The sequence below is a fragment of the Austrofundulus limnaeus genome, unplaced genomic scaffold, assembly GCF_001266775.1.
Source record: "Austrofundulus limnaeus strain Quisiro unplaced genomic scaffold, Austrofundulus_limnaeus-1.0 Scaffold532, whole genome shotgun sequence".
Lineage (NCBI taxonomy): Eukaryota > Metazoa > Chordata > Actinopteri > Cyprinodontiformes > Rivulidae > Austrofundulus > Austrofundulus limnaeus.
The window spans coordinates 104,326-128,872 of NW_013952934.1; the positions used below are offsets into that span (position 1 = coordinate 104,326).

Consider the following 24,547-nt stretch of genomic DNA (forward strand, 5'->3'; position numbering starts at 1 on the left):
TGTGACTGGCTCCTAGACTTTTTGACYGGAAGGCCTCAGACAGTCAGGATTGGGAACAGGACCTCCTCCACAATCATCACAAACACCAGAACCCCACAGAGGTGAGTCCTAAGCCCAATCCTCTACACCCGTCTACACAYGACTGTGCTGCCTCCCAATGAGAACAGCAAAATCCTGAAGTTCGCTGATGACACTGCAGTKATAGGACGCATCACTGGGGAGGATGAAGCAGCTTACAGGAGGGAGGTAGCCGACCTGGTGTCTTGGTGTGAGGACAACAACATCACCCTCAACATYGACAAAACGAAGGAGCTGATAGTGGACATGAGGAAGGAAAGGAGGCCGCACCAGCCACTGCACATCGGAGACCTTGAGGTTGAGAGGGTGAGCAGCTTTAAATACCTGGGCGTCCCCCTCACTGAGAACCTGACCTGGACTAAGAACACAACACAGCTGGTCAAGAAGGCTCAACAGAGACTCTACTTCCTGAGGAGACTAAGGAAGTTTGGCATGTCAACAAGGATCCTCGGGAACTTTTACAACTGCACAGTAGAGAGCATCTTGACCAGCTGCATCACAGCCTGGTACAACAGTGCTACCATTATGGACCGGAAACGAAAAATGATGGACGTTTATATTCCAAATGGCTCCTCTATGAATATCACCCTTGCTGACCTATTTTCACTTACTATTTTTATAGATCAACATATGCATGTGATAGCTGGAAGCCTTTTTTCAATTCCCCTTTTCAAACAATAAAATTTAAGGGCACATTAACTATCAATATGAGGATAAAGTTGTATGTTTCTTACTATTATTAATTTTTTTTTACTGGTCTATAGCTTTGCAATGAGTACCTTAGAACCTGCTTTGTTTTACTTCCTACCTCTTTCCCATTTGCACATACAGGTTAGTGCTGTGCCAGTTCACTGCAGATCGGCGTTACGCCTGAGCAGCCCTGCAATTGCTGAAAAAACAAGAAGCCAAACGACCCCGTCTGTTACACCAGCTGATAAAAAACTTGGCCACCAAACTTTGTCCCAAACAGCTTGCTTAACCAATGAGGTAACTCCCGTCCTCAAGGCTTTTGAAGACGATGATACTCCTGATAGTGTCAAATCTTGCAGCATGGAGCCAGACTCGACATTAAATTCGGAGGAGAGTGACAACGAAGATGATGACGACCGTTGCTCGTCTTCCTCAACAACCTTGAGCAGCTTGCCGTCCCCTGAAATCTTCAGAAAAGAAAGTGGTGTGTCTTTCGGATTTTATAAAAATGTAAACAATAATAATGACCAAACATTTTATGAATTTGTCATCATTTTTTTGTCTTAACAGTGGAAACTACAAATTATTCTAACAAGAATGAGTTGCGGAGCGTAAATCTCACCATTAAAAATTCCACCTTGTTGGAATCTAGTCAAGCTGAAAACATCCACCTGCATCACCCACCTGATATTTCTATCATCATAGGTACTACTTAATAGAAAGACGCTTTTATCTTCGTTTTAATAGTTTGTGTATGTTAACAGAACAGAAACTACAGTTGTGCTTTTGAAAATAAGTAAGAATGATGTAATTTGATGTCACAGTGTTTGTATCTGCTTACATTTTGCTCAGGAGATGCTGCTATGAATCTTGCTAAAAAGAACGGTGAGATTAGGTGAGTCAACTTATAAAATAGCAGCTTCACTTTTTGACAAAAGCATTAATAAAGATAATTTTGACTGACTATTCGTTTTCTATATAAAGCCACCAGGAAATCCCAGAAAATAGGAGTAAAATACAAACCAACTCAATTGAATCAGGTAAAGATCTTATAGGACACAAACTGAATTAGCAATCGAATGTTACATTTTTGTTTTAATGCCCTTTTCTTTGTTTTTATCAAATGTAAAATTTAACAAATGTGTTTTTTTTATTCCAGAACTTATAAACCCTTCCCCCAAGAGGAAAACCCCACCAAAAGTAAGAAAACCTTTTGGGTTTATGTTGCCTTTGGTTTAAAAACTTAAAAGACACTCAAATAAATATTTTCTCCATAGCTCACCAAGAAAAAGCTTATTTCGTGTAAGAAGGTCTGGTTTAAAAGCCCCATCACTGAGATGTTCAAATCCTACCACATCCCACCCTCCCCATCAGCCACTCAGAGCACCAGAGAGTCCCCTGGCCAAATGAGACATGATCCAGTTGCATCTGAAATGGGTGAGATCAGCTCACAAAGTGCAACGTTACCTGTGGCAAGAAGCTCAGCCATGTTCTTTGACTTTGGCAGCGATAATGAACGAGATGCCTTCTTTCAGGGGATGAGAAAACGATGTGCCAATCTCAGAAGTTTTGTTGTCTTTCCTTCCAGACTTGACACACAAACCTTGTGACTGCTAGTTACAGCTGAGTGGTTCWTTTCATAAAGATGAAGTATTAGTAACAGATTCCATCAGTGAGGTAGTTCTCACAGAATTCACTGGATATTACTAAAACAGATAGCAGAGAGAATTTAACTGTACTTCTAACMAAGTGACAGTGTAAAGAAAATATTTATTGTGGCTGTGCATTTTTGTCCTAATTCTCTAATTTCCATTGTTGGTTCACTTTGTCTATTCATGTTTATTTTTACGTTGACACAACAGATATCTATGACACAGTGAAAGAATATTTATGGCAGGTGAATGACATTGTTGTCACAGTAAATACAGAATGAGGGTATTTTCTAAACTGGGTGTCTGTCTCCTATAAAAACCCAGGTACTTTGCACATTTTGTGTGTTTTGTATGTGTATTTAACACCAAGTGCTTGTAGCATTTCTCTGGACCTGCATCGTTCAGTCTACTTTTACTTTTATTCAATGTGGGCGTTTCAATCAGTATTTGTTGCTCTCATCAAAAGGAGCATCACTTTAATGACCACTAGGTGGCATATCTGTACATGTTAAGACTCTGTATCCATGTCCTTACAGAAGTCTTGAATTTTATTCTAAAACATTTGTATAAACATCTAAAATATTTGTATTTTGTTTTTGTCATGAATTATATTTTTGTGTATTTTTCTGTCTATGGGTATCACTTAATATATTTTGTTGTAGCTTTAAAAAAATAAACGTAAACCTTTAATGCACTAAATGTTTCTTTGATTTATTTTTTGTATTTGTTTAATTTATTTAACAAATTTGCTCATGTGTGAAAATATTTGTAATAAATAATTGTAATAATAATAATAATTGTTATGATCTGCTTAAATAAGTATACTTGGATCTTTGTTTTTAGGCTTTGTACAGCTAACTACATTAGAAATGCGATGATCTTTAACAATATGTTTGCATTTCTGTTAAATGTGAATTCTGCACAATTTCTTTGAATACATTTCACGGTGTCACGATTCCTGAGAAAACATCAACACAGCGAACCCACTAATCACGTGGTACCAGGCCAAAAATATTAACCAATCAGGTAATTTGTTGTAGCTGCTGCGTCGCGTCAGCCAATCAAAAAAAGACAAAGGGTTAACCCAGCAGCTCCAGTGACTAATGCCTGTCATATGACTCTGACACCCATGGAGACAATTACAAGGAACAAGAGTTTATCTCGGATTTGAAAACAAAAAGGAAATCTGTACCGAATTTATGTTGGTACAAAATGCCTCCGACTCTCTTCCAGAAACTTTTCAACAAGAGAAACGCGATATCGTCGCCGCCCCCGAGATGTAGCAAAGAGGACCCAGCTTTCAGGTAGCTCAGCTGTTTGTGTGTTTGTTACGTTTGGTGCGCTAACATTACTTTTGTGCTGTGAGTTTGCTGTGTGATTTGAAGGGTTGAATATGTTTAGTTGGGTGAAACGGACGAACAAAAACGGCATAATTTGAGTAATTGAAGCGAAGTCAAAGGAGGGAGACGTGCTTGTTGTGTTAGCCAACATGCTAACTAGCCCCTAGCGATCCTGCTGCACGCGTTTACCTCATTAGCGACCACGTTGTGCTCATTTACACAAATATTTATGCATTTATTAAGTGGAAAAACGCACTACAAACGCACAGTCTGAAGCGTGTTATCAGTTAATTGATAGGAAGTTGCAGAAGCAGCGCCCTGCTTCTCTTTCTCGTGTTTCCTTTTTGACTTCATCAATCTTGTCTTTGTGGCGGCGTTTAAGCTTTCGTGGCATTAAGAAAACAGCAGCCATGTCCCGCTTTACGCTTCGACTTTAACTAAGACGAATTAAGTACTAGAGGCTTTCCGCAGTCTTGCAGAGCGTATTGTGCGGAGGACACAGTGCTCTTCTTATGTGATGACTTTATTATAGAGACGGATCAATGCCAAACAGAGCAGGTCGTTTACACTGTTTTATATAATGGTTTAAAGCAACAACTGTTGTTCATTTTTGATCCAAATACAATCGTATGCTACTCCATGAAGTTGTGCCAACAAATATTGTATATCTTTCATTTGTRCTCTGTTAAATGCCGTCATATGGGTTTGTGTAAAAGGGACGTCTGTAGGCAAATGATAATGATTGTATTACTTTAACTTCAACAAAATAAAATCTATTTGCTTTCTTTAGTTTTACTTAGGCTTTATTTTATTATTGTTAAATTCATTAGATAAAATGCTGAATCAATTTTAAAATTCAAACCATTATGCCTATTTATAAAATGATGAATCAAATGCCCAGTTACTTATTTCCAAAAACCCTCCTAACCTAGTCTTAATGTAAGTCCCTAGGTGAGTATTTAATTATTTTAAATTTTACATAAACAACTTACCAGACTTATGGATAGATAAAGCACTTTAAACCATAGGTTCTCAGGGGTCCACGAGAGTTATCTTGGGGGTCCTCAAAAAAATGTTAGTTTTTTTCTTTTTAAAAACGCATGGAGAACAATGAACTAATAAAACAAATATAATAAACTTAATGTGAATATATACAGTATTCCCATGGCATTTAGGGGTTGAAATGACAATAAATTATATTTTAAAACAGCATGGGGTTTATGAGGGGGTTCCTGGAATCTTTTTTGCGCATGTAAGGGGTCCCCAGACCCAAATGGCTTGAGAACCCCTGCTTTAAATAACCACAGGACCAAACAGGACAGAACAACTTAACAGTACTCGCACGACATAAAAAAGAAAAGAACAGGCCTATAATAAAAGCAAATAAAAAATCTCACCGAGGGGAAGACATGGATTTTATGGAAGTATTGGGGGGGGGGTGTAATCAAATGCATAAAGATGGGTAATTCAGCAAGTTAGGAACAGGAATTCCCCACCATTGAGCTTACACACTTTTCATCACAATTAGAAGCAGCTGATCAAAATAATGGTTTTAATGTAAGAAATACACTTATATTTTTGTTTTCTTCATAACTAACAATTAGCATAACTAACAATTAGAAGACATCACTCACATGTGTACAGTGATGTGGTGAATCCCATGCAGGTGCAGATTATTAGCAAACACAAAAGGTTTAGTATCTCAAAGCTTTATGCTAAGCTGTTTAAGCACTTATTGAGGTTGTGTTCAACTTGGCAGGGGGATGTGTCATTGAGCTGATTAGCTTGATATTCAATACTCCCTGAGTTGATTTGCAGACTGTTTGCACATTGGTATGTTCATGTTCACATTCTCAATCAGGGTCAGGCATTACCAAGGAAAAAGGGCTTTGTTAGTTGTAAATACCTCAGAACATGTATCGCTCACCATTTTGCTTTTTCTGATATATTTACCGTCAGACCTCCAAGCGCACCTTTTTGAGGAGCTGCTTGCACTTTGGCTCATGCCTGTGCCAGGGTACATTTTTGATGCTATAAAGGTGCCCTATATCACTGTTATAAATGCTGCATGTGTGGGCTGAGGTGGGTGGGGGGTGTGGGGGGTGGTGGAGGCGGCTGGCATCAGTCCTAGAGCAAACAGACAGTCAGCAGGCGTTTCTGTTAACTCAGAGGTCAGCTGTGCTCTTCATACCTCTGGCATAAGCTCTTCATTCATCAAGCATGAAACGACTCTGAAGGGGGGAAATCTGTGAGGAGGCATGCATGGAGGGGACACAGACAACACATTCTATTTTAATAGAGACCTTTTTAGAAACGGCCAATTGAAGACATCCAGCAATTTGTCCTGGAAATGATCTTCTTTCCAAATATATACAAAAAAATAACTTCTCAACTACTAACAATTACAGTTTCCATGAAAGCATTTAAGCCAAGAAATTTAAATTTAAAAATCAAAACAAACAAAAACATATATTGTTTTGCAAACCTATTGCCTCGCGTAATGCTCCACCCACTCAAAACACCATCAGATCACATTACGGTGGCGTCCAGAATACCACAGAGGGCAGAAGGTTGGCTGACCCTTGAAGGAAAGCCTAAAAAGCTTCTCCTCTTTCCCTGTTTGCTGTGCCTGACCACGGACAGCATACTGTACATTACACATAGAGCCCCTGGCTCTGTCAGTAGCTTCCTCCTCTCTGCCACACTCAGATGGATTTATCTGATCAGTAAACCTGCTGAGAAAACCAAACTAGACACCTTTTTAATATGAAAAAGAGGTGCACAGGAAGGATGTTTTTGGACTGTGTTAAACTGCTTGAATGTATGTTGGGTGTAATAATTCTATGAGCTACTCCAGGTGAAACAGTTCTGGTCTACTTTTCAGTTTTTGGTAGTAAATGGCCACAAGTGTTTATTAAAGCCGTAAATATAAAAAATGTTCCATTGTAAACTATTAAGTTGCATTTAACATGTTTACCTACACACAACTTTGCAACAATTTCAGCCAGATTGGATTTATTTATAGTGATCTATTTTTTTTTATAGTTCAGGAGAAGGGGTATCTTGGGTTCCACACTGGCATGGCATCCTTCCTCCACTGCATAGTTTCATAACGTGGTGTGTCATGTGAGGCTTCATCAATCTCAGGCTGTCATGTTTGTGGAATGATCACATGGGCCAGTCACTGGCACGGAGCCATAAAGTGGATTGGGTGTGTTGATAATTTGACACAATTTAACTGGGTTGCCAACTACTTTTTGAAACAAATACATTTTTAATGTAACACACTTTGTCTTACTTTACCTTTTCTTAAGTGTTTTGTCAGTGAGCCTGTCAGACCTGTATTCATACAAAGCTATCTTATGCATTTCCTTGTATTTGCATAATGTATAACAGGTTATAGATAATTTCCTCCTGATGGTAGCTTTTTATAGGCACAGTGGTGTTCCCATATTTGACGTCATTCTAAACAGGTTTTTATTACAAATTGTACGTGGGGCTAGTCCAGTTGTATTTTTTTTTTATTTACTACATATTAAATTCAGAGTAATGAGCAATGCCAACAACATCTCATGCTCTCTTGGCCCCACCTTTGTGTCCGTAAACTCAGTCCAGAAAGTGTTACTAAATGAACGTGTCATTTAGTAATTTTTAAAAAGGTACAAACAACCAATTAAAACTTTTCCATGCATGCACATTTATTTTTTTGTTGTAGTTTCCAAATACAGTAGCCTGAATACAAAAATATCTATTTTGCCATGTGAAACTTCTGAACACAATTTGGATAACATTGAAAAACCTAAATATTTGTTACTAATGTGTGTCTTAGCAGCCTGTTTGGGTCATAAATCCATTGTAGATTATAGCTTTTAATTTCATGTGTGCATCTTTTTGTGAGAATGCTGCAGGGCTGCCAAGGTTCTGTAAAGACAGCAGCTGCCATCAGGTTCCCATCAGGACTATTTTTAATGGCTTCTACGAGCCACAGGGGTCACAGTAAAGATGTAGATTAACAAAAAAATAATGCCCACAATCACACACTGTTGCACAGTTAACTTTAGGTCAAAATGGTTCAACAATTGGTTCAACTCAGCTTTGTTCATATGATTCTTTGAGACACAGTCATGCACTTATCTGTCAACACTCCTATCATTCTGTCTTTGTCACAAGTTCAGAAGTTGTTGCACAGGATTTAGCAAGATATGCATTTACTCTCTGGATTAGAAATAACATTACCTGTAGAGTCAGAATTTAAAACTTAGATAAATAATCTTCCAGCTGCTTTAAGCTTACAAACTTTGATATTGTACACATTTGGTTCTATTATTGCAATACAGTTTGTTCTGGTGGTTATAACCTCTGTTATTTGCTCCCCAATTCCAAACTACATTAATCTGTCAGCTAGTCAAAGTAGGATGTGAAGTAGATTAGAGGACAGTAACCTCTTGAACCAATTTATTTCCTCTTTATCATATGATTGTAGGAATGCAGAAGTCCTTAATTTCACACAGTGTGCAAAAAGTCATGTTAGGTAAACTCAAGATAAACAGGTTTGGTGAAAGTTATAAATAGTTTTAACTTGATAAAAAGCCGAATGTAAGGATGTGATATACAGTAATCTTTAGATTGCCACTTTATTGCCACTGTCTCACCTTTATTTTACCAGTTGGCCTAAAAAGTCAAATACAAAATTTAATACTTTTTAGATTTTTGTTTCAGATTATTTTTTTCAATCTAAGCTATAGTCTACAGACAGTAAAAAGGCATAAAAATACTTATCAACACAGGATTACATTTTGCTTCAAAATAACTATCAAATCCATACATAAATTATCTTCTGCTTTATCCGGTCGGGTCGCGGGGGCAGCAGCTTGAGCAGGGAATCCCAGACATGATTAATTTGTTCACTTTTTTAAGGCAGCAGATTTATCTAGTTTAGAATGTGTGTAAGCTGTATTTGTACAACTGTATTGCTTTTACTTGTATGCACTGTACATTAAACACACAGTGTTTGACATAGTTTGTCAAAATACAAAGACTAAGATCAGTCATAAGACGGTTTAATGTAGCCATGAGAAAATTACRTTTGTCAGTATTTTTTGATGTTATCTGTTCCAAGCATTGAAATCCTAATAACTTGCGCAATCATTTTTTGTTTGTTTTTCATAGTAGTGATTCTGTTATAAGTTGTTTACAATTCAGATTAGTTTAAGGACAGTGTAAACCTTTTGCAGCAGAAACAATGTTAAGAAAAGCCAGCTGGATCTAACAGTATCTTTTTTTCACACACAGTCGGAAGAACGTCACACAACTTGGACTGAGGAGATGTTTATATAACTCCCTCTCTCTCTCTCGCACACGCATGCAGGCATGCACACACACAAACAAATGTTCTAGTAGCAATCGAAAGGGAGTTGGGGGTCTTTGAGGTCAGTATACGCTGATGTCAGACTCAGCGATGTAGGAAACTGGACTGCTTTGTTACATCAAAGGAAGGATACTGTTTAGATTTTAACACTGTTCTTACTGATTCTGAACTGATCTTTTTTGTACATAACAGAAAAAAATCAAGCATTGGAAGTACACTTTGTTTTATGTTGGCATAAAAGATGATGGTTAGTAGGAATGTATTCTGGGTGTGTTTGCATCTTTCAGTGCAACATAGTCATCTCTAGATGATGTGATTTTGCTGTATTTTATTGTTTTGAGAGAAGTATAAAATACCACTTTTGGAAACAGAATTATTTTATTATGTGTTTATTATTATTTAGATTGAGATGGAAAGTAGTAGAGTTTGAACGTTTTAAACATCTTTGTTTTGCAGAATTTTTTTCGTTTGTCATTTTCCTCTCCTACACTTAAGATAAAATCATGTGATGACATCTGATGACATCTGTCTTCTTAAATACTCAAAACTTTTCTTTAGCCTGATTAAAAAAGAACTGACATTGCCAAAATGAAGCACTCAGTTCTGCTTATGCGTAGCTCTGTTTAGCTCTTTAGGCAAGCTGTTGCTTGTCATTTAAAATGAAAACTGAAATCTGCAAAGCTCTGTAGTGGATTTTTAAGCTTTTGCCTTCTATTTGTTAAAAGTTAGAATTGTACATTTACATGATTCCAATCAAAAAAGTAGAAAGGGAACAGAATAATCAAGAGAGAGAGGAACAAAAAGAGTGGAATTAAGAAACAAACAAACAATTGTTCACTGACACACTCTTATCACGACGCTTTCTGACTGTCAGCAGTCCATCCTCACTGCTGTTGCTGCCTCTGTACTGTCCAGCACACTGTGTTGCTGTGATCACCTGATAGTCTCATGTTGTTGTGTGAATTTAGTTCACCGCTATTCTTAGACCCCGCTGCTGTGGCTGGCAGAAGAGAAGGGGAGAGGAGAGAAATAGAGTGGGAAAGATTGGCAGACCCACAATGATGCTCAGGTAGGAGTTGGCAATATTTAACTTGGCATACTTACATTAGAGTGGGCATGGCAATGTTTGAGAAAATATTTGTGTTGCAAGATGATTTTTTTCTTTTTTTCTTTCTTTTTTCTTTTATTTATTTATTTGTGCCTGAGTGTTTACAGTCTGAGGCATTAAACTTGGTATGGTATGAAATGGTGAAGCAGTAGTTTTTACTGCCAGCCCAGGAGGATGAATAAAGTTGATTGTATCAGTTGTGGTCATGTGGGTTATGAGGATCGTAAGGAAGCACGTCATTTGTTTTTAGAGATAACTTGTTTGGGTGGAGTTAAGTTCAGTGATACTATACTTCTAAAGGTCTTTTTAAATTAAACTTGATGATCAACAATTATTAAAATAGTGAATAATTATAATAAATCAAGGTCTATCTTGCTTTCCCATTTGAAGTTTAGGATGTGATGAGTTGTTATGGCTTTGTTTTTAAATGGCTTTTATTGTTTTTAAATCAACAAGTTTTCCAGGAAGCAAATACCTTGTGCCTGAGAAATCTTTGAGTCATTGCTTAAGACAATTGAAGTCAGACTAGTAGTCATGTGTTGCTTTTATGAATGATTCGCCTCCACACTGTTTCAGTGCTGTGGCTGTCAAACACTGACTGATACTCCCTCCTCTGTTCTTTTTCACCTCGTTTTTTTATTTTATTTTATTTTTTATGTTTTGAGTTTCTGCTTTACATGACCTTTACTGCAAAACTGAGCCTTATTCTGTGTTAATTAATTTTAGTGATGGCTAAAACAAATTTGCCTATTGTGCAGTTCTTGTTTGACTTTATAGATATACACTTTAGGGATGTTAGAGTGGCATATATCTATGAATGGGTTCCCTTAATTATGAGCAGTGCTGGAAAATTTAAACTTCAGTTATTGTCAATATTTTGATTTTGATAGATAAATACTGTCTTTGAGTTGTTAAAATGACTTGTCAATGACAAGTCATTTTAACGTCAAATGTCAAAATGACATTTTAGCTCATAATGAATACGAAGGCTAAATACAGTTCAACAAACACAAAATCCATAAATATATCTCCAACAAGAATCTGTAGTCCAACTGCAAGGAGGCATGTGACAAGCTTAAACAACAGCCTGTGTAATCTTACACTCCAGTCTACAAGGCTGACATCAACCCAGCCCCATACGGTGGGATTTGAGGCCCTTATGTGAGGCAGGCAGGCTTCATGTCACACACAAAACACTCAGTGGACAAGAGGTCTTCTCTTGGATACAAGCCAAGAAAAGAAAACTGATAAATGTTTTTATGAAGTGGTCAAACACTGATTTACAACTGCTGGTTAAAACAAAATATTTGGCTCCATAGGAGGATTGCAAGGACCATTAAAGCAGCTGTTTTAACTTGGTTAGAGATGAGTCAGAATGATTATATAGGGAATTTAAGACCATTTTATTCATCTTGAATTTCACAACAAAATTGAGTCCACTGCACCTTTCTTGTGGTTTATTTATCTTTATTTTTTGTAGGCAGTAATGTTCAAACTGTGCAGTAAAAACTTGATGTGCCGAAACATCACAAGCCTTTTGGGTCATAAACTCGATCAACAAAATGCTRCAAGTATTCTGGTTCATTTGTGGAAACTTGTTACATGCCCTGGGGGTAAGCAGTACCCGTGTTCGACACAGAACGACCATTTGGAGCCTCAGGGACAGATGAAGGCCTTGTTTCTTGTTGCACAGGACATGAGATGAATGCATGGCAGAGAAAAGAAGTCTGTTGTGTTCACTACAAATACTAGCAAAGTGGCGTAATCTTAAAGTTATGTTGTCGACAAGCTTGTGAGCAAATAACAAACATATTTCTGGTTGTGTTTGACTATTTCGTGCATATAAYTTTTCATGTTATATTGTTTTGTCTATATTGTATTTGCTGTAATTTGGAAAAATTATATTCTGCCATTGAAGTTGATCAGATTAACCAAGGCTAAGTTTTTACATTGTTTTGTAATCTACACATACTTCCTTACGTTTGTTTTTAACTATGTAGAAATTGTTGCTTAATAAAAATCTAAATAATAAACTAGCTTTAAATGGCTGTTCATTCTTTCAGCATACTGTCTAATTAACTTTAACCCAAAGATTGTTGCACATGACCCGCCCTACCTTGTTCCACGTTGTAACTAAATAAAATTGCCKCCAAAACGTAAAAAATTCTGACTCCAGTGTTTGGTAAATAATACATTTTTGCATGCACATGAATGATGCACAAAGMGTATCAAATTTGTGCAAACAAACTAGCATCAACAAGAATTTTATGTCCTATTTAGATTGTCCAGATTTGATTGTGGAATTGTGTCTGTTATTTTGCTGGAAAGTCAAATGGTCCTAATCGTTTCTTTCCTTCCTCTCCCCACCAACCGTTTTAATTGAAACTATTTTGTTTACATGCACCCTATGCTCCCAGTACAGAACTATATTTAAGTCCTGCCCTGTGTCCATCTGCCCGACCCATCTATCTTTCAGATCAGATGGAAATTCTTGACTATCATCAGCTGGTCCAAAAGCCAGTCATCGTTATAGCCCCCAATAAAGCATCCAGGACTCAAAGTTTCTCAGAAACCAAAGGGGCGGTCTAAAATTCAGTGGAGGGAAATGAGTATCTACTCTCTGTACTAAATATGCATTTTATTATTTATTTTGATATTACCTAAGATGTCATTATTTGAGCTTAATGACTTAAAAGTATGAAACACAGTGAGAGGAACGGTGGGGTTCATWATCACAACCACTTTGACACAAGTGTGTATGAAGTTTGAACCTGCAAAAATTTCTCAGTAATTTGTTACTTAAAAGATTTTTATTTACTATACTTACTATGTGTAAATGTGACTGTCATAATTTAAATCTGTCAGCTGGTCATTGATGGTAACCCTGTGACTGTTAATCACTCTGCAGTTTTAGGAGTGAACAATCTTTCAGACTTTTGAAGAGTATTAATGACGACTTCACAGATCTGGGTGAGTTGCAGGCTCATGTTGGCCCTTAGTCAAAAATRTGACTAATTATTAATCAGGAATAGGTTAAACAAACAGTGTTGTTTCAAGTTCATTAAATATGTTTTGCTGCCTTTTTGGCAGTATTGGCTGCTTGTTAAGTTAGACTGAAGATCTGTGATGGTAGGCGGTGTCAGTCTTTAGAGTCCACTTTGTGACACCCTACTGGTTGAGGTATGAGATGAATGAACGGCAGCTGTGACATGGATTTGCTGTCTCTGCCACTGCTTGGGTGGCAGTCTTAATAGTGTTTATTACGGGCTTCATTTACATCATGTTTACATTTCCCTACTGGCTTAATATCTGCAAAGATTCTCAGCCATCCAGGTTATGATACATTTTACTTTTATACAAAAGGCATTTAGACCAACTTTATATTCATATGTTACCTAGTTATCACAAGCTACGTGTACATGGACAAAAGTAATCGGATTAAAAGGTCGTTCGGAATAAAAATGCRTCATGTAAACAGCCCGTTCGGATTATTCTGATCCGAATGAGCTCGATCCGAATGAATTTTTAATCCAAATGAGTCGGGTGRGTTATGCCGATTGATAATCGGAATGACGTTCATGTRAACACTTAATCCGATCATCTTATTCTGATTGTAGAAAACTGACCTGAGTACGCATGTCTACTGACTTTCATTCACCCGATTCTGCTCTTAGAGGAGGTGGGACAGCAGCGCTCCAGCTGCGCTGCACCGCACAGAGCTTTTCCTCCACGCTCTCTTAACAGATGAACAAGGAAACAAACAGCAGACGTTGCTCGCAAAAAATAAAAAAAAAAACACTTATTGCTTCATCTGCAGCTCAACTGGGAAGTAACGACATCTCTACCGTTATTAAAAGCTGACACGGGTCCGTCCTGAGCGCACAGAAGAGCTTTGTTTACGTTTGTTACATGGAAATAGAGCTGAAAGTTTACAACACTGCGCATGTCCGGACTTTTATTCTGAGTAAAAGTCCTGTGCATGTAAACACTTCATGATCGGATTGTGTCCATGTAAACAGTATATTTGGATTATTTAATCCGAATACATTTCAATCAGATCAAAAAATTTTGTGCATGTAAACATAGCTACTGACATCCATAAGCTATAGATGTGCAATACAAGCTTTTGAAACACAACTGATCTAATTTWGCAATTATTTCCACATTTTAGTTTAATTTGCACATTCTATGGAGTACATCATACAGTGTTTTTGTTATAATTGTTACTAAGATTTCAAAACATTAAGCAAAAAAAGTAAGCTGTATATATGTTTTAGCAACTGGACTCTGCAGAACCAGATATTTCCTCTTATGTAACTAAACTGTGACATTTTGCATCTTACATCATTTCATCAAACTGCAAATTTTTCTAATAAATGCAGCTTTCAGATGTTAAATGTTTTTTGTGTAAGATGTTTTTTGTCATTCATTCAATTAGTCTCTCATAAGTGCAATTTTAAATTGATTTGTACTAATTACATTATCTTTTTTTTTCCCTTCCACTTCCTATCCACTTGTCATTTTTCATCTTCACTTTCTTTGCTTATGTCCTTTCCCTGCCCTGTGTTCATCTGTCCTTTCATTTAGCTGGCCACTTCCCCAGCTGGAGCCCAGTCAGATCAGACTGATAGTGTACCAGGACTGCGAGAAGCGTGGCAGRAATGTCCTCTTTGACTCCAATGCCAAGAAAAGGGGCACAGAGGAAACCCCCACCACTGTGAGTCACATGTTTGCTTTGTATTTGTGATTACAGCGTTTTAAAAACTCTCATTTGTTTGCTTGGATTACCTTTTAATATTCCATTTTCCTATCCTGCTTGTTCATTATACTTTAATATCCATAGTATTGTTGGCAGCTGTTTCTATTTTTTAACTTTAAGTTCAGGGAGAATTTAATAGTTATTTCCATAACTTTCGTATTAAGATTTTATTGCAGGTAAAAATATTGGTCCTCAAAGACCAGTGGTGGGCACAGTACCCCTAAAGCACTAAAACACTAATAGGGGAACTAATTTCCTAATTAGTGCTTTAGGGCTTTTGCTAATGTGTTAATTCATTAGTGGATTAGCACTTGCCAAACTTATAAGYACTAATTGAGTTCTTTAAATATTATTGATCAACATTATTGTCAACAGCTGAGGGTGAAAGCTGTCAGACGTGTTCATATGCATATCACTTATCCACTAGATCAGTTTTCAAAGTTTTTTGCTTCTGACCCACAAAATAACAGTTGCAGACACTTGTGACCCCATATATTACTTGTTTACGTAGCAAATTTTGCTAATAACTCTGTTAAACATGGAAATAACTATAAACAAACCTAGTAACTATGATATTAATTTTTATTCATTTTTGATTATTAAAAAATTGCAATAATCATGATGAAAATATTCCATTAGCACTTTTTTTTGCATTTAAACTGATCTCTGGAAATCATCAGGGGACTCTCACTTGATGTTTTGTGACCCGCAACAAGGTCCCGACCCCATCTTTGGGAACCACTACACGAGATGAAATATTAAGAATTTTCTGCACACAGAAAACATTGTCTCTTGCAGACTCTGAGGAATGTTCCATGGGTCAGCTAGGATTTTAGTGCTTTAAGAATTAGCTTTTGCTAAATTTTTTAGTGTGTTAGTGCTTTAGAATTAGGGGACCTAAATATTAAAATTAGTGCTTTAGGGTTAGTGCAACAAATTTTTAGATTAGTGCTGCCCACCACTGTCAAAGACTTGACAGAGTAAAAGCAAAGACGGGTAAAATGTTTGCCAGAAGCAAGGTGACAAATCACAAACCTCAGACAAYACAATCTGAAGTAAAGTCACTGTAATCTCCAGTAAGCAGAGCCTGTGTTAAAGCAGGGAAGAATCAGCTGTAAGAATTGTAATTTTCTTCTCTTTTTTTGCATCTTATGAGTGCTGAATAATAATAAAATTTCAACCAATTTGAGTTTGATTCCTTTGATACCAACGCTTCTTACTAGGAATTACTAGGATTTTTGTTTTATCAGCATTACATACTGTATAAAACTTAATTAGCCACAAAACCAGTTTAGTGATCACATGTTAAATAAATATTTTTTAAACAAGTCTTGTGATTAGTTTTCCAGGGCATGGTTAATAGGCAGTCGTTAATAAAATGTCAGCAGGACTCTGTTTTTGTGTCACTGGTGYCATGACCCTACTTTTACTGTGTGTAACTCCCTTTATTAGGATTTGTGCTAAAACATATTTTGAAAAGGTTTCAGTCGTGCCTTCAGGTTATCAGTTTTCCACAGTATAATGCCCTTTTCTTAATKTTTGTTTCTCAACAAACAATGACACACAGTCGTGACTTTAGGGCTTTTACAATTTGCATACCACATCTAATATTTTTGTTATGCCTCACTCTGTTGCCGTTTGACCCTGACTGGTTTGTTCTGGCGCTTGTATCTCCAATAATAGCATCAGCTGACAATCTGTATGTATGCAGTATTCTTTCATCCTCACATGACAGGCGTGTCACTCACTGTCTTTATTATTTGTGTCTCTCATTTTCAACATCTCATCAAATTTTTTAACTATCTGTTTTTTTTTCATTGTGTATGATTCTGAATTTTGTACACCACATTTTCCTTCATTTCTTGAAAAGAATTAGATATTTTGTAACTGATAATAAGTGATGGTCATCTGCAACATATCTATACACTGAACAAAACTTGTTCTGTCGTTTCTTAACCAAAGATTATTTCACTTTAAAACACCCAGCTTCATTCCGTCCTACCACATGTCACCCTGACATTTAAATCAGAACACTTACACAACTTTCTCAGATCATTTCCATCACATTTAAATGGGGCATGTGGTTTTACACTGTGACTTTTGTTTGGAGCACCTATAAACCTGTAGTAACAYGCATTCAGGTTTTTCCAAGCAGAACTTGTAAGAGTTGCATGAAAAGCAGTCACTGTTTTTGGTGCATTCTGCAATATTAAGTCTTTGATTTTTGTCAAGTCACTGGATTTTATTTTAGACCGAWTGGCAGCTTGAAAATGCAAAGCACATATGTGAAATGGAGAAACGAGGGATCAAGCAAGAGATACAAGGGTCAGGTGAAATAAGAAGACAAAAGATGTTCTGGAGGAGAACTTGTGTGTGTGTGGGTGCGGGAGGTGATAAAATGTAAGGAAATGGCTGGAGAAGCAGTAAGGATTTAGAAAGGGCTGCGGAGTTTATGTGGACAGCTGGGGAGTGATTGCAGAGCAGCTCAGTCACGAGTTCTCCACGAGTCATATGACTGGCAGTCACATGCTGCTGGACTCTGTGTATACACCTCACACTGCACTGCAGCAAACACACACATACACACCCATATGTGCATACTCAAACACAAAGTCAGAGCTGCAGCTTCACAAGCCTGTGTGTCTGTGGGACATAAACATACCAGTGAGAAAAAATGGAAAACAGATATTTAAGCGCCTGTTGCCTGCAACTTTTCATTGTAATAAAGCAACTACCTATGTACTGAAGCAAGCTGTCTGTTTTTTTTAATATATATATATAAAGTGTTACATAGACTTCAACAGTGGCTGAGCCATTAGAGCCGAGCTGAAAGCACACACACCCTTTCCYTTCCTTTTGCCACCCTCCCAAATGCATTCCATTTGAATAGGCTGCCAAGTTAAGAAGGCACATGACTCAGGCTGGTTGAGCTCACATTGCTGTCAGTTAGCTGTTTATCCACGTGCCTGTGGGTTATGTTTCTGTGGTTTTTGACCCACACAGTCTGACTTCATTTGCTTTTGCCCTTAAAAGCATTCACCTTGTAAATATTGTTCATTTAGTGGGCAATACATTTATACAGTTAAAAGCATTAATTTTGAACAAGCAACAAACAAAACAAAAAAACAGGATTACTGTTAAATCATGGTTTCTAAGTTGCTAAGTTGTTGGAAAGGTGAAGGGKAAGATTTTAAAGTGATTTTAAACTAAACTTCAAAACAATTTAGTGTAGACTATCAAACTTCAAGTTCTACTTAGCTTGTAATATTTTGGTTGTTTGTAACCTGCAGAATGCTGATGGCCAGGTGAAGATGTTTGGAAAATGCTGCCAGCTCCGGCCTACACGAGGCAGCAGCAGTTCTCTTGACAGCTCCTCCTCGTGTACCTCTGAAACCAAGGAATCCAAGGAGCAGGGCCTCCGCTTCCAGGTAAACCCCACAAACCAGAGATTTACATACAGCACGCATTCATAAGCTCTGAACATCTACATTTTAAAAATGTAGTTTAAAAAAAAAACATTAAAACACAGGTTTTCCCCTCAGGGTTCGAGGTGTTCTTCTGATGTGGTAATGCTGGGAGAGATGATGTTTGGCTCTGTAGCCATGAGCTACAAGGGATCTACTCTCAAAATCCACCAGATCAGGTAAGAAAATTTTACATTTCTRTTTTATAATGATGTAAATATTTAAAGCTATCCTTTGTGGGCGGTAATGCACAAACAAAGCTGTTAAGATTTCTGTGACTAGACAATAAAGTATGTTCATGAAGGAAAAAAAAGAACGAGGCCTTTTATGTGACAGAACGACAAGTATGCCTTTTGAACTAAACTCGTATGCTGATAATCTTTGTCCCCGTGTTATCGTCATATCAGATCACCACCTCAGCTGATGCTGAGTAAGGTCTTCACCGCCAGGACGGGAAGCAGCGTGTATGGCAGCTTCAACACGTAAGCACACATACATTCATGCGTTCACGCTCATTTCCATGACCATAATAATAAGCAGAAAAAAACGCCAGTTTTGTTTGATTGATTTCTTTGTCTTTATACGGTAAAGTTTCTTAAGCTGAGATCAAATGCATGCATGCAACTGTGGTTATAAAATATTTTACATTAACCACCTCCATTTTTTTTTCTTTTTTGTGCTTGCTGTTTTATCAGGTTACAAGACAGTCTAGAGTTCATTGGACCGGACAGTAACACCTTAAGGCCAGATCAAAACACTGGGCCCAGCAGTCTTTTAGGGAACATAGGTAACCAAATAAACTCAACAGCGCACCAAACCTAATACTACATTTTGTTACCAATTTTTTTTTGTTTAGTTACATTACAGTTAATTATCCTGTGACCTTTCAGCATTCTTGTTTTAAGTACAAACCATACTGGAAAGACTTGTTCAGCAGCTCACCCTCATCTTGTGAGCAAAAACTTCAACTCCCTGAAAGCACATGATTTTTAAGAAAACAGCTTAGTCAACTCTCCCGTCCAGCACTGCTGATGCTTTTAGTGCTTCTCTCAGTCTCATGACACCACTCATTACTGTGGTGAAACTCTTACCCCTTTTTTTGTTTGTTTTTAAGCTTACACAAACAGCCTCTGGCTTAGAAAATAAAAACACAYGTTAGAAAAGTATAGAAACACATCTTAAATTGTATAAACTCTATTCTGTTATGTATTTACTTCCCAATCCTTACAGAAAAGACAGAATAATGAGCTGTTTGGCATATCAATTTTGAAACCCAGATTGGAATAATCATGACAAATAAAATAACATAAATGAAAAATAAAATGAAGATAATTAACTGTGTTTTCTGTGAGTGATAATTGCTGTCTCGTCTCTCTGACCGTCAGAAGACGATCGCCGAAAATAGACTAAAAATCTCTTGTAACTAACAAGACGGTTGGATACGATACTTCCAGCTTTCCTAATCATGGCTCATGTTTGTCTTTTTTTTCTTTCTTTCTCCCTTTTTTTTCTTCCATGTATTTTGTTTATGCGGCCCAGGATTTTCTCAGCTCTGCAGCCCTCGACGGGCCTTCTCTGAACAGGGCCCACTGCGCCTCATCAAGAGCGCCTCTTTCTTTTCAGGTTGGCGCTCAAAACTGGCCACAACTGCTGTGTGCCAGTTGCATGTATGCATAGAAGCTATAGTTGGTTTAATAGTGGTTTATCAGGATGTGGCATGCATCTGTGTTGATTCTTGCRTTACACATGGCAGTGGCAATAACGGCATGCCGTTGCACAACACATCTACAATCAACCTGGGTCATGTAGTTGAGGCTGGAAAAGAAGGTTGTTTCCAATAAAAGGTCAATTTATTCTTGTTTGAACAGTTTGACTTGAAAGATTGTGACATACCTAATTTGTACTTTAATCACAGTGGAACATGTCATTTTTGATGTTTTCCTTTTGGTAGTGTTCAGTAAAACAATTTTACTTGATAGCCCAAAGGAATTCTTAAAAAAATATAAAAAAAATCCTAAATAAATCAGCCAGTATCTGACCCAGGTGTATTGCATGTTTATAAAATGCATGGGGGTGCACAGGTGTTGGTTTCTGAAGCAATAGTCCTTACTTCAGTTTCTTTTTCTTCTTCTCATAATATTCACAAACTTACATTGACTCTTTAATTCTTTTGCATTAGATGGTTGCTTTTAGTTTTCTGCTTTTCTCTTACAGGCTCTAATACAGGACATATGATTGCAGTTAACAGTGTGACATATCTGTCAGTTCAGCTACCTACAAAATGCCTTGTTGGTATTTATCAAAGAAAAAAAAGACTGTGGTTACCATCACACTTCCTCTGTGGAACTTATTACTTTTAACGTTTTTAGCTTGTTTTTACTTACCTGGGAATATTCACGCAACCACTTGCTAAATGTTGTGCTTTAGAAGAGTCACATTGTGGGTTTCTCTGATAATTTTCAAGGATTCTTCAGTAAAAAAAAATCGCAATAAATAATTGCAGCACACACAATTGCTGTCATTATTTGTTTTCCATGTTATGATGTTGTGCAAATTATTGTTTTTCTTCTGTGGATCAGATTTTTTTGATTGACTTTATCATATATAAAGTTTTGTTAGGTCTTTCTGTCTTTTGCAGGTCTTCTTACTTGTATTTTTTGTTGTGTTTGACAGTATTTGTGTCCCTTCACTAAGTCATTTAGGCTTATTGTCTTAAAGGAATTAAGGCATATTGGACTCGTCTTTGATTTTTCTGGAGATGAATTAGAATCGGACTACCTAAAGACTCTAAAACGTGGCTACAGCACATTAAACTGAATCAGAGGACACTTTACAAACCAAAAACATGCACAGCCATGACAATGGCAGCAGATGCTGGTCACAATGCAAGAAATTGATAAGAAAAAGAGGCTTCCACATGCAGCAACTTCACTTTTGCCTCCATTTATTGTTTGTTACCAAGTGATGTTCTGAGATCTTTGTCACCTGGTGCCAATAAATGAGCCAAAAGTGAAGTCCTGCATTTTCCAAGGCTTTTATCTGAATTTTCTTCATTTAATATACGTTTTTTTAAACATTTTATCACAAAATTTTACACGCAAACAAACTGCTGAAGGATTTTTAAAGGGAAATAGAGAAATCTTTGAAGGTAACAATGAGAACCAGCCTAATACAACCATAAAGCTTTTAGACTTTTTTAAGGTTTTTTTTTTTCTTGTTTTTCTGGTGACCCTAATTTTGATCAGTGTTACAAACTGTTTGGTGCTCAGCTCAAGAACTGCTCAGCTCCTGTGCAATGAAACTGTAACATATTTTATGATGCTGAAGATGACTGACACAACAGTCCTTTGAATTACTGGTGCTAAGAGCATCTTCAGCGGGTCTGAGCTTAAGTCCAATTAACTGATGCCACTTTTTATGATGCCACTTTTTATGTCTTTTTGCCTGCCTCATCTCACTTCCTTTCTCTTCCAGGCCACAGTCATCCAATGGACATGCCAGGCCGGGGTCCAAATGACGAGAGGGACAGCGGCATCGCCAGGTCAGGTGCGTTAATGAGACTTGCACACAAAGCCTGGATTGACCCACACCCAGGGAAGCTCTCAGTTCTTTGGCTGAGGTTTGAAATGTGCTTAGGTTTTATTCTGTAGAGGAAAGGGTTAATAAAACAGACAACACCAACATTATATTTACATTAGTTTTCCCAAGTCAAACAATAAAAGCTTCTAAAAATACTTTTCCTTTCTTAGTGTGAATTTACCAGAATGTGTGATGCAATCAATGAGTATTTTTTTTCCTTTGCACTTCCTGTGTGAGTGTGGTTGACCTGCTTTAACTTCACTTATTACACTCACATGACTAGTTGTTACAAAACTGCCAGAAATGTAAGAGTTTTTGCAAAGACGCACAAGTTTTCTCTTTATCTATGTTTCCTCTGAAGGCTATGCATAAAAACAGGCAGTGCAAGAGATTAAAAAAAAATAATAAATCACCTTTTTTAGTACTTTTGTTCTGAGAAGTCTTTGAACATAAAAGTAAACTGAAGAAAAGTCATCTAAGGTGGACAAGAGTGATATGTTTACGTAGCCTCTTAAAACCTGTCCTGCAGAAACTGACTTTTACCCCACCCCAGCTCTGCCCCCCTCCCATCTTCCTTTACAACCATCCCCACATCCAATTGGCAATGGCATGGCTTTCTTTGCTCAAACATGCGTCACATGGAGCTGAATAAATATAGCATCTCTTTAAATCGGCTACTAGTAAATGAGCTTCTAATTTAAGCCTTGTCCTCTCAACTGCACTTTCCACCACCTCACAGTGTTAAAGCCAGAGAGTTCTTTATTCAGCTCTGACAGGCAGACATCCATGCAAACATACGTAACTCATCACCTCAAACTTTCCCTGTCTGAGCCTCTATCTAGCACGATTTTCTGGTGTGCACTCTTATCCACCACTTTTATCAAACAGCAGGTTGTACAGGTGACAATCGATCAGAGCCTGCTGCCTGGGTTGTAAATAACCCTGTGGTCAGGGACCTTTACTTGGTGTGTGTGTGTGTGTGTGTGTGTGTGTGTGTGTGTGTGTGTGTGTGTGTGTGTGTGAGAAGGATTTTATTCTCATGCCAAGTTAAGTGGAAAGCTTCAACATATGACTGTTGGATGAAACTAGATACTGCATAGCGGTAACATAATGACCCCTGCACGCAGAAATGCACCAGAACTCAGAAGTCTTTATTCCTAATAAATGTCATGCTACTAGATGCATCCCAATTGGTGGACCTGATGGATAGAGCTTCATCAGAGCTAAACAACAAAAGAAGTCTGAAGTGTTTATGTTAAACAGTTTGAGTTGTAAGCATTTTTGCATGTTCTGACATCCCCTCTTTGAAAGGAGCCCCCTCCTCAAATATGGGGTCTATCACRAAACCGTTGGCTGGCGCAATGTAGGTCGGAATCATCTACATTCATGCCAAATTTCATCTTGATTGGTGCAGTCGTTTTTGTGCTACAGTTTACCAAAAATCACTGAAAAAAATAAACTGCACGAAAAACCCCTTTTTCAGATAAATTGGTGGTCTGTGGAGTGGGGGGCACTGACTGTTGGGTCTGATGGATAGAGCTTCATCAGAGCTAAACAAAAGAAATCTGAAGCTTCTATGTTTCTATGTTGAACAGTTTTTGAGTTAGAAGCATTTTCGCATGTCCAGACACCCCCTCTTTGAAAGGAGCCCCCCTCCTCAAATATGGGGTCTATCGTAAAACCGTTGGCTGGTGCAGTGAAAGTCAGACTTATCTACAGTCCTGCCAAATTTCATGTTGACCAGTGCAGCCGTTTTAATGCTGCGGTTGACCAAAAATTGCTGGGAAAAAAAAAAATTAATAAACGGTACGAAAACAATATGACTCCCGCTTACGATTCGCTTGTGTGGTCATAATTAAATCTCAGAACAAAGTTGTCCAGTATTTATAGATTGTGTTGACTAAAAAGTTTTTTGTGTTCTGTCTTTTTGTTTTTATCCCTTGATATATTTTTGTCACATTAGAAACAGTTATTGTTTTATTCTTTCCAGTTTTGTGTGTGAGGGATGTCTCATTGTAAATGGATAACCCTTCACAGTTGCTGTCTGACTCACTTTAATCCTTTTACTCTTTCCACCCACCGTTCCCTCCATCTGTTCCCTATTCCCCTCTGTGCAACTCCTACTCATTTCTTGTCTTTTCTCTCCTCCTTTGCTCTTCTTTCCATACTTCCTTGTGTCCTTCCAGCCTCTTTGAGCAGCCTGTTGATCACTCCCTTCCCGTCCCCTGGCTCCTCTTTGAACAGCAGCTGTGCATCCAGCTACCAGCGCCGATGGCTCCGCAGTCAAACCACCAGCTTGGAGAATGGCGTTTTCCCTCGATGGTGAGGCTCATGAACTCATGCGTGCAAACACACCTGTTTAAAGCAATTTGATGCAGATGAAAACGCAAGCAAATTAATAGAAACTGAAATTAAATTTGAGATAGAAAGATCCTGACATAAGGCTTTTTGTATTTGCTCAAGCAAGTAAGAACAGTTTTCATTATTAGTTCATCGTGTATCATAAATT

At 37.6% G+C, this 24,547-nt stretch overlaps 2 protein-coding genes across 4 annotated transcripts in view; both read left to right on the forward strand.

The window, feature by feature from the left end:
* Window positions 1-909: 909 nt before the first annotated feature.
* LOC106530545 (uncharacterized) lies at window positions 910-3,026 on the forward strand (the record flags this gene model as incomplete). Of its 2 annotated transcripts, none has more annotated exon segments than XM_014026182.1 (6): window positions 910-1,252; window positions 1,339-1,473; window positions 1,621-1,663; window positions 1,753-1,808; window positions 1,928-1,968; window positions 2,046-3,026. In XM_014026182.1, coding segments are annotated over 6 exon segments (951 nt in total), but the record flags the coding sequence as incomplete, so codon positions are not given.
* Window positions 3,027-3,511: 485 nt separating this feature from the next.
* Window positions 3,512-24,547, forward strand: part of fnip1 (folliculin interacting protein 1) — a 34,027-nt gene continuing 12,991 nt past the window's right edge. The window contains exons 1-9 of one of the 2 annotated variants that reach the window (XM_014026178.1): window positions 3,512-3,724; window positions 14,824-14,953; window positions 18,286-18,423; window positions 18,538-18,638; window positions 18,867-18,941; window positions 19,155-19,246; window positions 19,999-20,082; window positions 21,934-22,005; window positions 24,225-24,360. In XM_014026178.1, the coding sequence (XP_013881632.1) occupies window positions 3,633-3,724; window positions 14,824-14,953; window positions 18,286-18,423; window positions 18,538-18,638; window positions 18,867-18,941; window positions 19,155-19,246; window positions 19,999-20,082; window positions 21,934-22,005; window positions 24,225-24,360 (920 nt within the window). In that variant the 5' untranslated portion in view covers window positions 3,512-3,632. The remainder of the gene's footprint in view (window positions 3,725-14,823; window positions 14,954-18,285; window positions 18,424-18,537; window positions 18,639-18,866; window positions 18,942-19,154; window positions 19,247-19,998; window positions 20,083-21,933; window positions 22,006-24,224; window positions 24,361-24,547) is intronic. The other variant, XM_014026179.1, reaches the window with a different exon arrangement.